This window comes from Myotis brandtii, unplaced genomic scaffold (assembly GCF_000412655.1).
Source record: "Myotis brandtii unplaced genomic scaffold, ASM41265v1 scaffold137, whole genome shotgun sequence".
Lineage (NCBI taxonomy): Eukaryota > Metazoa > Chordata > Mammalia > Chiroptera > Vespertilionidae > Myotis > Myotis brandtii.
This window is the reverse complement of record NW_005354874.1, coordinates 1,267,730-1,281,952: the sequence shown is the minus strand read 5'-3', so window position 1 is coordinate 1,281,952 and position 14,223 is coordinate 1,267,730. Positions and strand designations below refer to the sequence as shown.

The following is a 14,223-nucleotide window of genomic DNA, read 5'->3' as shown; positions in this document are numbered from 1 at the left end:
CCACCCCATCCCAGAGCCCGTCTATGCAGAGGAAACAACAGTGAAGAGGAAACTTTCCTAGGGCCCGCGGTGTAAAAGGATATCTTGTTTGTAGGATGGTGGAAGGAAGTGGCCACACTATCCTTTTGCCCCATTGCCATGTAAAAGACAAAAAGACAAACAGGTTCTCTTTACACTCTTGCTAGGGACATTTTTTTAAAGGGCTCAAAGCAAGTGCAGAATTTACTGAGCTGCCCTAAAATTCTACCCTTGGCTAACGGTTAAGGTGAGTTAATGAAGGAGCAGAAGGTTGCAGAGCATTTTGCAAGCGATTTCTGCACAAACAAACTCCCCTTCCTAGCCAGAGTTCAGTTTGCTGGCGAATTCTGTGTTTATGGGACAAACCCAAGTCATTCTCCAGGCACATAAGCAGCCATAGGGCAGAGAGGCAAGGCCTGTCACTTTGCTTGCTAAGTGCAGCCTTCGGTCCACACGCGCAGCACACAAAGACCAGGTAGAACTTTTTTACCCCCCAGCACAGGTGATTAATCATGGACGGAGGCAGCCCCGAGTTGAAGGCCAGCGGAGCGTAGCACCCGCCATCTGTTTTGTATTAGCTATTGCTGAAATGCCAGTGGCCTGAAACCATTTAGAAAATGCAGCTCTCCGTTCTCTCTCTCTCTCTCTCTCTCTCTCTCTCTCTCTCTCTCTTTCTGGGTCTCCAGCTGGTAACCAAGTAGCAAATATATTTAGGAAGCGGCAGCTAGTTCCTCCCTCAACAATGCCAAGGGTCTTCAGTGCCAGGGCCTCAGATGGTGCGTTGGGGGAGGGGTTCTCTGGGGACTCCTCTCACATTCACTGAGAGACTTCAGAGGGACAGAACTAACAATCCTTGCTGGGTTTGTGGGGAGAACAGAAATGGTAGGAAGCCAATTTTGTACTCGCTGAACTCTCCGCCAAGGTAGAGGCTGAGAAACGTGAGAAGGCCTTTTAAAACTAATTATCATAGTTTTATCGCCCCAATCGCAGCCCTTTTTGGTTTCCACTGTCTCTTCTTCTCTTGGAGGAAGAGACAGAATTTCAGATAAAGAGTAATTAGCGAGAGTAGCTGCAAGATAAATTTGATGCTGCAGATGGGTAAGTGTAGTTTGCAGCCCCCAAGCAGCTGAAGAAAAGCAACATCTTATGAGAGACGTCTGTGCAGGTATCTCGTGTCAAATATAAACAGTAGGAAAGTGAGAAAATTCCACTCTTGAGAGCGAATTGCTGTCACCCGGTATACTCCTTTCTTGCCTCTCTCAAAGCCCTAAATCTTCCCAGTTAGTCACTTCTGTTTTTTAAACCTATCAACTCAAGTGCAAAAATATGTGTGCCCTGTTTCAGGGACCAGAGCAAAGGTCCAAGGTCACAGCTGGAAGGCACTGGTGCCACTTTCTTCAAGTCCATGTTGGGTTAGAGGCAAGGTCAGTACCTCACCTGCCAATCTCATGATAAAAGTTCACAAATGATCAGGATGAATGAAATAATCCACCTGAGATGATTTAAAAATGAGGCAGGACTATATTTTCCAGTGTGAATGTATTCTAAGTCTCCCTTTCCTTCTCTTTATCTTATATTTCCTCTGTAGAGGGGAAAGGGAAGAAATACGATGGAGGTTCATAAATTGATAAAGTTACTTGAAAGACATTGCCATTTTATACAACTTCTTCTAATAGTTGAATAAACAACAGAAATTTAAGCATTTGAAAAAGAATCTTTTAACTCTTGGACATGGTACAGGATGAGTTGTGTGGAATGAACTTGCCCTTGTGGGCATAACAACAGAAACACAGTGTTCCAGCTTCCCAAAGTAGATGAAACGCTTAAAGTGATGTTGATCAGGGTCATATTTTCATATGAATTTAACCTTGACATAGAGTCACTAATTTCATCTCTACTAGGGCTCACGGTTCAGTCTTCTCTTGTGACTGGTTACCTTGACAAGTCAAGTGCTGGGTGCCGATGTGATGAACATCAGAGGTTCTATTCTTGTTCAAGCCTCTTAGGCTCCTTTTAGTTCATGGACCCCAAATTCTGAACCAAAGTGTGGCTGGACAGGAGAGTTGGGGTGACTCAAAAATAAACCCATCCAATTCAAATAACTAGCCTACAGGTCTATGTTTTTAAAGTGCATGTTTTAAAGTGCAATTTACAATTTTCTGATAATGACGCAATTTATAATTTTCTGTCTCATGACACCCCCTCTTCCAAAAATATGTCCTGAATGTCTGAGAGGGTGTTACTATTTCCAAAATATACATTCTCTCCTGGTTTGGCCTGACTTCCAGAGCTGTTCCAATTTTATGTTATTTTAATTTCTTCTGGGGCAGCATTATGCCCAGGGTTCATTTTCTCCCTTCAAGTAGTACACAGCATTGGGGAATTTAGCAACATAATAATGATAATGATCTCAATCCCTGCCATGGCCTGAGACTAGGTTTTGTGAAAAAGCAGCAGAAGTGGTTGTAGTAAAAGCCAGACGAGAAGCCCTGAGAGTCCCTATAAAAGGGAAAGAGATTCATCGTCAGTCCTTTGGACTTTGTTTTTCTTTTGTCCTTAGCTACTTTTATTCCATTCCAGGTCAAGAGTTTATTTACTAAGTCAATAGAGAAACATTGGGAAACTGTCTAAAATATACAATGCCTTCCTACAGTGTACACTCATCTGAAAGTTGGGGGAAAGAATGTGCTGGACTGAGGTTAAGTACTGAAGCGAAGACTGGCTAGCTATTCACTGAACCCATTTCCTTGGCCAAGGAAGACAGTTAACTTCATTTCCTAGGCTTCTTTGTGGTTAGGCAAGGGTATGTGACTGAGTTATGGCCAATAGAATGTGGACAGAAATAAAATGTGCCTTTCTAGTTATGTCTCCTGAAAACATCACACACATGATCCTCGATTCTCCTTACCATGTTGGTGGCAATCTTGGAAGTCATATGTTTAAGCTGGAGGAGCCACAAGAGCAGTGGTTCTCAACCTTCCTAATGCCGCGACCCTTTAATACAGTTCCTCATGTTGTGGTGACCCCCAATTTCATTGTTACAAATTGAACATAATTAAAGCATAGTGGTTAATCACAAAAACAATATGTAATTATATATGTGTTTTCTGATGGTCTTAGGTGACCCCTGTGAAAGGGTCATTCGACCCCCAAAGGGGTCGCGACCCACAGGTTGAGAACCGCTGCACAAGAGGGAAGTAGGCTGGGTTCCTGGAAGAGAAAACTGCTCAACAGGAACACCCATTTTGGATTTGATATGAGCAAAAAATAAATTTCCATTGTGTTATGCCATTGATATGTTGGGGCTTGTCTGCTATAGTAACTAATTCACTGATTTACCTTAAGTAATATGGCCTTATAAAGAAAGGTACCATATAATTTTCAAGGAATCAAAATCTTCATGCCTTCTACTTTTCATTGGCTGTATGGTGTAAAGGGAAACCATACATTTTTTGTGCAAATTTTAGTTTTTCAACCTCTTATTACTTGTCGCCAAGTAATGTCATGAAAACATGAAGTTTATTAACTGAAAAAAATCCTAAGTGCAAATCATGATGAACATGGGGAAGAGGATGGAAGGAAGACCCTCCAGAATACTCTGTGGAAAATGTAATTTTTGCATACTTAAGGAATGAACCTACTCTCTTCTATTTTAGAAATGCACTTCAACTTGGACACAGATTAGCTGGTGCCCAGTATTTGCCGATTACTGTGTATAAAAAGGTCAAATGAACCTTTGAGCTTTGGATGGCGTCTCCATAGGAAACCTTAAGTGAAGGATTCAGCTAACAGCTTGGGTAATAAAAGAAAACTCCATTTTGCTTCTGCTATGTGGGCATCATTGTCTTGAATTATCCAGCTTACTCACCTCTCTATTAGATGGTATCTAGACAAAGCTACTAAAAGAATATCAGTTATCAAAATAATAGAAAAGGAACTTTAGATTTTGGCCTATGCATGTACACATAAAGGAAGCGATTATAACTCTAGTATTTAAAACAAAATAATTCTACAGCTAAAAAAATAATATCTTAATTGTTTACAGATAATGATTAGATTCTAAGCTTTGCCCAGAAATCTGCTTCAAACACCAAATCAGGTCACTCGATATTCATTCATTCACATTTTTGATTCTTAAGGCACAATTAACTAATCACTACTTATTTGAAGGACCAGAGTGGGGTGTGTATGACTACCATTATAAAAGCGATAGATTGCATGAGACTGAGAAGGCAAGGTTTATTTTCTGACTGTAGCCATGGAGATAGGGCTTAGAAGGCTGAACAGGGGCTCAGAAGATAAAGAATAGGTATAGTGGGTTGTGGAGAGAGATAGGGCCTTCCAGACAGAGGAACCACCAGGAGCCTGCATACTAGAGGTACCAATGCCTGCTGAGTAGTTGATGGGATATGCCCAAAGCTTACACTGAATGAGGTCATTCACTCAGCCAACAGGTACTGCTTGAGGTTGAGGACAGTGTTCCTGCCCTCATGGCATTTGTATTCTCCTGGGGAGACAGACAATAATTGAAGAGACAAGTACATAATTTCAGGTGGTGCTAAGTGCTATGAAGAAAACATGGTTGACATAAGAGAGTAGATAGGGTAACCCATAAGGAAGGTGCTGATATTTTAGAAAGGGTGGTTAGGGAAGGTCCTGCTGGGTTGGTGATAGGAGCTAGGAGGACCACTCCAGATGAACCCCCATTCCAAGTTGTTCTGAGTCCATATATGATCTAGGCCCCACGTTTCAGTCTGGGCCTGTTCTGAGAGATGAGCTCAAGTATCAGCAGCAAGGAAGGTCTGTGTGGTGGCCAAGGGGTCAGATATGAGGGAGGTTGACACACCACTGAAAAATCAGAGAAGGCCCCATTGTTTTTTGTTATTTGTTTCTATTTTTTAGAAAAATTATCTCTTTCTTTGTGGGCTAAGAAAAACGTGCCCGCAACCCAGGTACATGCCCTTGACCGGAATCAAACCTGGGACCTTTCAGTCCACAGGCCGACGCTCTATCCACTGAGCCAAACCGGTTTCGGCATGTGACAATTTTTGACTTATCTGTGTTTTTGAATGTGATCGAAACTCCTTCAACTAACACAGCGGTTCTCAACCTGTGGGTCGCGACCCCTTTGGGGGTCGAATGACCCTTTCACAGGGGTCGCCTAAGACCATCGGAAAACACATATATAATTACATATTGTTTTTGTGATTAATCACTATGCTTTAATTATGTTCAATTTGTAACAATGAAAATACATCCGGCATATCAGATATTTACATTATGATTCATAACAGTAGCAAAATTACAGTTATGAAGTAGCAATGAAAATAATTTTATGGTTGGGGGTCACCACAACATGAGGAACTGTATTAAAGGGTCGCAGCATTAGGAAGGCTGAGAACCACTGAACTAACAGAACACACGCCCTCTCTCCATTGCTAGTTCCTTTTTGTATAGAAACTGCAGCCATCTTTAGCCCCCCGGATTTCCCAGTTAATAGAACCAGGAATCTTGCAATGAAAGGAGGAAATATTCCATTTTAATTTTAGAATAGACAGTGTCACCATACAATAGTGACACCATAATGTTGACTTAAAGGACATCCCTTCTCCAGTTCAGCGATGGAGAGTCTTCCTCCCAGAGCCAGATACTCAGAGGGGAAAAAAATAATCCCATTAACTGAGCCTTCATTCCCTGGACCTGCCAAAGGCAGCATGTGATGTGCAAACAGAGTCCTAGGGCCGAGGTAACACCTTCTTCACAGACGGAATGTTCTGAATACTTCCCAAGTCAAGCAAGAACTTAAAACCCCAGAAAGATTTAGTGTGAGGAGGCCCTCTGTTAGGGAGTATGTCTATTTAATACTTCTCCTCAGGTGCTTGGCTGATCACATTTTTAGTTTTCTAAAGGGCAAAGGAAGCTCAGCTTGAGGAAGGATCACTTGTGTTGGCACATGGCTATAGGCACTTATTTTCAGCCTCAGTTTCCTCATCCTTCTCTTATTGACCTTCTTTCTAAAGTTCACCAAAAGCTGGGAGTCCACACTCTGAAAGGCTTAGTAAGCTTTTTCTTCAGATTGAAAGTGGGGAATTGAGGTAATTCTGTGGATAATATCTAAGTTTGATTGATAGTGTCTAAGATGCTTGATGAATATGAACTTGGAAGTGTGACAAGAATAGGAGCACATCACCTTTCTTAGAAAAGTGCCAATACCATTTCAACACTGTGTTATCAAATTGTAACCATCACAGCAGGAGAATGACTAGCCAATGGGAGGGTGATAATTATAGTGTAAAGTTAAGCAGACTCCAGTACATATTGGAGGAAAAGCCATTCTTTCTAAGTTATGAAGTTGTTATAATTGATTGTAAACTTAACTTGTCATAATTTAAACTTAACAGTGCTGTCCATTGAGGATTTCCTTTCTCACCCACTGGGTTCCACCTATTGAAGATGCACTGAAGAGATAAGTAACTTAACTATATGGATAGTACCCTGTCCACACCGAGAGACATGAGTTATTACAGAAATGGTCATATCTCTACCAGATGCCTACTATCAAATCAAATAATATAACCCTTGTTGTGACCATAAACTCTTAATGACTTTATATACTTCAAAAGTTACATGAAGGCACAGGTTCAAGGGGGAGCCTGTTGTGAGGCACATATACTTCCTGAGGGCTTAAAGCTCTTGGCTATTCCTGATATCAGAGTGGTCACAGGCATGGGAGGAACAGGTGAGGTGCTTGCAGTGAATAAGTGAACAGGGTTGAGGAAACAGAGGGGTTTAAATAAGTAGATTAAAATGTGTTTCATGCTTTTTTTCTGGGTTTTCTCTTATTTTTGTCTGTTCTTCTTCCTCCTATCCTGCTAGGTCATCTATCCATGTCTGCATTTGTCCAAATTCTATCCTCTGTTCTCTCTGCTGCACAAAACCCTCACCTATTTCCTTACTTTGCATCTGGGGTGGGGAACCTTTTTTCTGTCAAGGGCCGTTTAGATATTTATAACATCATTCGTAGGCCATACAAAATTATCAACTTAAAAATTAGCCTGCTATTTTTGGTCAAATGTTTAATTAACTCACCCCTAATGCCTTGGCAGGGCCAGACCAAATGATCTCGAGGGCCTTATCTGGCCTGAGGGCCAGACATTCCCCACCCCTGCTTTACATAGAAACTTGCTTCTAAAACTTGAGCCCATATCAGAGTCACCTGCAGGGAAGGTGAAAACAGATTGCTGCCCTGCCCTCAGAACTTCTGATTCAGGAATGCTTGCTGCAGTTCTCCTAAGTCCCCAGGCGATGCTGATGCTGCTGGTCCAGGGACCACACATTGAGAACCATTGCTATACAATAGTTTGTGGACATTTTCTCTCTTCTATCAGGTAGTCCCATCACTTCAGATGATTGGGAACACAGAGGCCACTTTTTCTGACATCCATGGCATTTAATTAGCATATAAATGTCAGGAGCATAAACATAGGCAAGAAGTCCAAGGAAAAGGCTGATCTTGGTGAGCAAGTCCAGTTGCTGAGATGGCCAATATTAAGTGTTTAGAGATCCTGCTGCCATCTTTTGATGAAAAGATGTTCCTAACAGATATTTTATTAGCACCCACTCATGGCAATGCACAATTGGAGCTTAGAATATTTCTTTTTAATTCAACTTGAAAATAGGTATTGGAGGCCTACTCTGTGTCAAGCACTGTGCTGATTCCTGGTGATATGTTGATGGTTTCTAGCCATAAGAAATACACAATCCATTGGTGCCTGATGGAGGGAGAGGATGGCTGATTATGAGGTCATTATATGGCAGTGGTTCTCAAAGTGTGGGTCCCCGACCGGCAAGATCAGCACCACCTGGGAGCTTATGAGAGAGGCTATGGGGGCAGGGTCAGCAATCAGTTTTCACCATCCCACCAGATGGCTTTGATACATGCTCAAGTTTGAGAACCATGCTTCTACATAAAGGAAAGGAAAAGAGGTGCATAGTTGTGCAGAATGTAAAGAGAATAGAAGAGGAAATTCTGGCAAATGCAGACAGGGAAGGGGCCTAACAGAAAAAAAAGGAGAAAGAACAGACAGAACATTAAAAAAATAATATTTTCATAATGAAGAGAAGACTGTTTTCAAATAGAGAGAACTAAGCAGAGGGGTCCATCAAATCTGGTTGGAGAAGCACCAGTTGGGTAGGTGGACAAGGGGGATATTTGAGGAAGCAGGCCTGGAAATGGGCAGAAGACGGGGTGAGGGTGCTGAACGCTGAGTGGGGAGGAGGAGGGGAGAGAGAGAACAGAACAGGCCATATTTTCAAGAAGCTTTTATATCCAGCAATGGAAGGGATGCAACTCAGTGGCTGTCTGAAGAGGGAGAAGAGGTAAGGGAAGGCTCTTTAGGTTGAAGGAAATGAATAAGTTCATGGTTGAGAAGAGGGCCCAGTGGTTTTAGAAGGGGGAAAGGGAGAGAATCAAACACAGAGATGTGAATGAGATAAGGGCAGTTTATTTGCTGAGTTAAGAGGCAAATACAGAAGGATTCTAGCTTTTAACAAATATTTGTTGAGTATCTGAAACTGCCAGGCACTGTTCTAAGTGTATTGAATAAAATAGACAAATGCCTTTATTCCTGAAGTTTACATCCTATTGAGGGAAAACAGAAGACAAGTATATCTAGATCTAGATAGACATATCTATCTATCTATCTATCTATCTATCTATCTATCTATCTATCTCTTTTCAGGCACTTGTAAATGCTATAAAGACTTAAGCAAGGTGAGGAGAACTGGAGGGCCTGGAGGGTGTACAATTTAAGATGGTGCTGCTCCCCTCATTGGCTGATTTTGAGCTAAGATGTGAGGAAAGAAAGAGTGTGGGTCATGCAGATAATGCTCGGAGAAGCTGTTCCAGAGAGGCCAGAAAAAGCTGCTCCCTGCATTGCAGGAAAAGCAAGGATGCCAGATGCTTGGAATGGACCAAGAAGGGCAAGAGTGGTGGGAAATGACAGACCATATCATGAAGCTTGAAGGCCACAGTCCAGACTTTACACTGAGATGGGAAGCAATGAAAAGTTTTGAGTGGAGGAGTGATGTGGTCTGAGTTACATTTTTTAAAATAGAATTTTGGCTTCTGTTTGGAGAACAAGTCATAAAAAGCAAGAGCAGAAGTAGGGAGACTCTCCTGGAATCTCCAGTAATCCAGGTGAGAGCTGCTGGAAGGAGGGGTGGGTGTGGTAAGAAGCGACTGGATTCTGGATATGTGTCAAAGGAAGTCCTGCAGGACGTGCTGTTGGAGCAGGTCTGAGGTCTGAGGGAAAGACAGAATTCCAGAATGGGCAAAAACAACTGGAAAATGTAGAGAAGGGAAGAAATCAGATGAGCTAAAAACAACAGTAACTGTTAACTGTGCATCAAGCATCATGCTAAGTTCATTATCTACCTGACATCATTGAATCCTCCTGACAACCCCAATTTACAATAAAGGAACAGAGGCTAACGAAGGTAAGCACCTTGCCAATCATGGAGCAAATGTGGGGCAGGGAACTGGGCCCTGAGCAGTCCGGCTGCAGAATACACCCCTTACTCTTCCTTGTGATACAACCCCCATTGTCTCAGAAGTGAAAGGGTGCCCAGAGCTGGGGAAGGGAGGGTGGGGAGGCAGGGCCACCATTAAGAGCTCAAAAAGAATGTTGACTGATTCATTGAAAAGCTACAAATATTAAATAAATAAAAAGAGAACTATTGACAATGCTTGCTTCAGGGGGCCATTGGTGTGGTTTGGGGATCACCCTCCCGTGGCTGCTTATGCCATGTCTGTCTAGATCAGTGGGTGCCAATGTGAGGCACATGCCCCACAGGGGGGCAACTTGATTTTTAAGGGGGGGCAATTCGAGAATGAGTTATTAACAGTGAATTTTTTTGCATTTCATATGGTTCGGGGGGCCTCATATGTAGTATATAAATATGTATTGTGACATATTTATGCATTTTAGTTCTCCATTAAATGTTTTGAAACTTTATTTGCTATTTTTTCATATTGCTTCATATTATTATTATTATTTTTCAAAAAATTTCGTGTTGTTTTCTTCCTCAGTGATTCAGCTGTCCTTTTGTTCTTTTATTTTTCTCTTTCATGGATGCCATGTTCTTTGAAGCTTGTTTAGACCAAGCTAATGGCCTTTGATGCTTCCTCCACATGAATAGGAGTTCACTTTTTGAATAATAAGAATTATATGTCATGGGGGGACATGAGGATTTTAGAGATGCTTAGGTGGGGCATGACCAAAAAAAGGTTGGGAACCACTGGCCTCGATGAAGAAAATGAGCGAGCTGCAATCTTTCTCGACCTCTTTAAAAGTCATGCCAATCATTGAAGGTGCCCAATCACAAAGGGGTCCCCTCAGTGGCCACAACTTATGTAGAACTGATTCTAGGCTCCCACTCCTCTGAGGTACCATAAACATCCCCTCGATCTTGTTTGGCATAGACACTGGCACTGAAATCGAGTAAGCCGGTGAGATGGAAGTTGAGTCACGACGTATTTATTAAGCTGAGCACGGGCTTTGACACTCAGAGGAACACCAAATTAATTCAAGACACATTTCTAGCTCTTCAAAGGCTGATAGCATTGGTTTGGCTGGTGGACCACCCAACATCCATTAGGATGGAGAAACCAAATCTTCACTTTGGGCTCATTGTGCTGCACGGAGTGACAGGCCAGGAGATGAAACGGGCCTCCGTGCATGTGGTACCCACGCGCCAGCGACAGGCCCGCAGCCCCCCAGACTGTGTGCATTAACTCCCCCAGCAGCCAGGCTGCAGAGTGGAGGTGGCTGTTTGTGCATAAACACTGTCATTTCACTGGGACTTCTATTTCATCTTTGAACCTTGGCTTCAAAGGAATACTGACCTTATTCCTGTAGCTCGCCTTTCTTTGAAGCACATGGCTTTGCATTGCAGATTAAAGTGAAGACATTCATCAAGGAAGAGATCTGGCCAACGCTCCCCAAACTCCACCCGAAACAAAGCCTTGAAAGGCTCCAATCACAGTAGCAGCGGAGTGGGCTGGGGATGAAGGCTTGGAGCCGGGCCCTCTTTCTTAGATCCTATCCTGGAAGGCAGCTCCGGGGTGACATAGTGCTTCCCTTTGAGCGTTGGGCAACTTTACCCTGAGAGTCTGTCTATCTCGGCAGAAAGGGGTGAGTTAACGCAATATTCCCAACCTGTCCTGCTCATTTTATTTAAAGCAGGCATTGTCGTAAATGAGGCCAGCATGATCAGTCAGCTGTGCCTTTGAATTCTTCAAAAGACGTGTCAGGCAGAACCATCTGAAACTCAGCTGATGACTGTCAATTTTCTTTCCTATTACTTTCCTTTGTTCATTCCTTTGAAAAGAAACTGTCCTCTCTTTCTCCCTGGCTCTCCTAGCTCAGTTCTAAGAAAACTAGCTGTTCACATAGCTTTCTCTGTTGCTTATTTCTCTCTTGTGAGAGGAGTGAGGTGAGGAACTTGAACTGAGAGGTTAAAAATAATAACCAAATAATTATTTAATTTTAAGGCCAAGAGAGAAAAAAAACAAGGGAAATATCTCCCGCTGCAGAGGAGTAAAAATTGCTGATAGACAACTATCAAAGGAGAAATGGTTATGTCTTTAATGTAATTTTTCTGCCGATCTTTAACTGTGACCAGATACACAGAGTGAGTTCTGACTGGGATGAAGTGGTAAAGCAATCCAGAGGAAAGAAGATGATTGTCAAGTTGGGTACATATAATCATCTGGTTCTGACAACATACACACAAAAGGGCTTAAGAAATATGCAAATTTTCAGAATAATTGTTTTTCTAGCTATTCATCTCTAAAATAAGACAAAGGATAATTCTGTTCATTGCAAGACAATTCATTTAACTTGCTCTTTAGCATAAATCTCAAATCATTGTTTTCCATGAAGAAGTGGGTGAAGTTCAAGAAGATCATTAACTGGCATCATGAGAAAGTAGTGTTGCCAGGCCAGTTTTGTACCCATCATGAGAACTCGTGTGGGAATGGGGTAGCTCTACTTCTAGCTTCAGTTTTACAAGATTGAAAGATATCTGCTTATCCATGTCATATTCATATCCATTAGTATACTAAGCTCCCCAAATTTGGGTGTGGCCATGTGACTAGTTTGGGCCAGTGACACTGCAAGCAAGGTGATAAGTGTCACTTCCAGGCTGGTGGGCTCTGTCTCTCCACCATGATGCCCAAGGAGGTCATATGCTGAGATGGCCAACCCTCAAGCTAGCAGCAGCGTGAATCACTGCCCCCATGGAGGCAAACTTTGCAGAGAATTGTCTGATTTGTAATATGTGTGGTACAAACAAGAAATAAAGCTTGGTTGTGTTAAGCCACTGGGAATTTCAAGGTTTACTTGTTATAGCAGCATAACTTATCCTGACTAATCCAGGACCTTGGAGTACATGTAGTCTTACCCCACTTCCATCATAAGAATTCTTCCTACAGCACCCTTGAAATATGGTCTAAATTCTTGAACACCTCAGGAATAACAGCCGATAACATAGCGAGCAATTATATAATGCTTACCATATAATTGTTTTCAGACACAATTTTAAGTATTTTACATGTCTCACAAAACCATTACCGCATCAATAATATTTCCCTTATTTTACAGCCAGAGGAAATGAAGCATAGAGAAGTAACTTGCTCAGGGTTAAACAGAAAAGTTAAGTCATTTGCCTAAGGCCACACAGTGAGTAAGTAGTGTTCCAGGTGTCAAAGCCAAGGAGTTGCTTTCAGTCTATGCCCTTAACCATCATACCATGTGGCTTCCCTAGATTGGATTTTCATTTCCTTTTCACTCAGACTGTTCAATAAGACATGGAATAATAAAACCCAAAAGACAAGACTGGAAGGGACCCTAGAGATCAATCAATAGCTGTCCTTTACATGGAGAAGGAACAAGGTCACTCAGAGAGTCATCTTCCTGGTTTTGTGAAAAAAGGTCTATCTTGGGAGTTTTCAAACTAGTGACCTGGGGGGATCACTAGGACACAGTAGAAAGGTCTCAGGGGCCACCAGTTTGGCGATTAGAACAGATAAACCCTGTTCTAATCTATTTTATATAGTAGGCTTCTAGGTAAAATTTGTATGTAGCTATCCTGCTGCTTTGATAAAATTGAAGAATGATGGATTTCTGTAGGCTTCCACTGAAATAGTAGGCTTGTAAGGCTGAACTAAATAATAGGACTGCACATCAGCTGGGAGGTGGGGTGAGGCACATGGATTGTTTAGCCCAGTGGCCAGTTCTGGTCCCGTATAATTCGCTGCTTTCATGAATGCATTCGCCAGATGTCTGGCAGCAAGAAGTGACTAATTCACCACTGTTATTTGCACTATGCTATGCAGTAGAAGATCTATAAATTATATCTGAAAGGTAGAAGGAGACCTCCAAGAAGTTTTGATGAAACAATATTTCAAAAAGAAGATTAAGCTCATTTGGGTTGAGCCAAGTGGCACACTTTGGCTATGGTGACCCAATGTCAAAGAAATGGCTGGAAAGTTTTCATTGTGTGTTGGTTTGTCCATATATTCTCAATGGCCAATGGTGGATTTTCTTTCCCATGAAAGAAAGAAAGGCAGGAAGAAAGAACAAAAGGAAGATGGGTAGAAAGATTAAAAAAATATGACCAATAGCCCTGAGAAAGCACAGGCAAATACATGGCATTGTTTGCTCCATTTTTAACACAACTAATACACAAAATTATCCAAATTTGCTGGTCACATTAAGGAGTAAATTAGAAAGTTTTCATTGCTTTAAAAAAAGCATTCCTTTTTTTGTGCGCTGACAGCATTTCTAGTACATATGTGTACTATGTATAATGTGTATCAGGTACTATTTATGTACACATGGCTTGATTTATAAATTGAGTTACATTAAGTCAAAGGTATATATTACAGAAGAGGAAAATTGATGGGGCAAAAGGACACAAGGAGAGGTCTAGAAAGGATTTCATGAGAGCCATGCTCACTGCAGGCCTGCTTACCTTGTGTAGTCCCATCCAGTCCCATGATGAATTTCATTGATCTGATGATTTGCTCTGCTATCGGAGGGCTCATGGAGGTAGCATAAACAGCACTATGTGAATGAACCCGTAAATAGTCCACAAGGTCCTTTAATAAAGGAGGTAAATCCAAAAAGAAGGCAAGTAAGT

General features: G+C 41.9%; 1 protein-coding gene across 1 annotated transcript in view; it reads right to left on the bottom strand.

Moving 5' to 3' along the window:
* The window catches only part of SPTLC3 (serine palmitoyltransferase, long chain base subunit 3), a 132,594-nt gene that overhangs the window by 21,381 nt on the left and 96,990 nt on the right, over positions 1-14,223 (bottom strand). Inside the window, exon 9 of the mRNA XM_005860567.2 lies at positions 14,056-14,182. Coding sequence (XP_005860629.1) covers positions 14,056-14,182 — 127 coding nt within the window. The remainder of the gene's footprint in view (positions 1-14,055; positions 14,183-14,223) is intronic.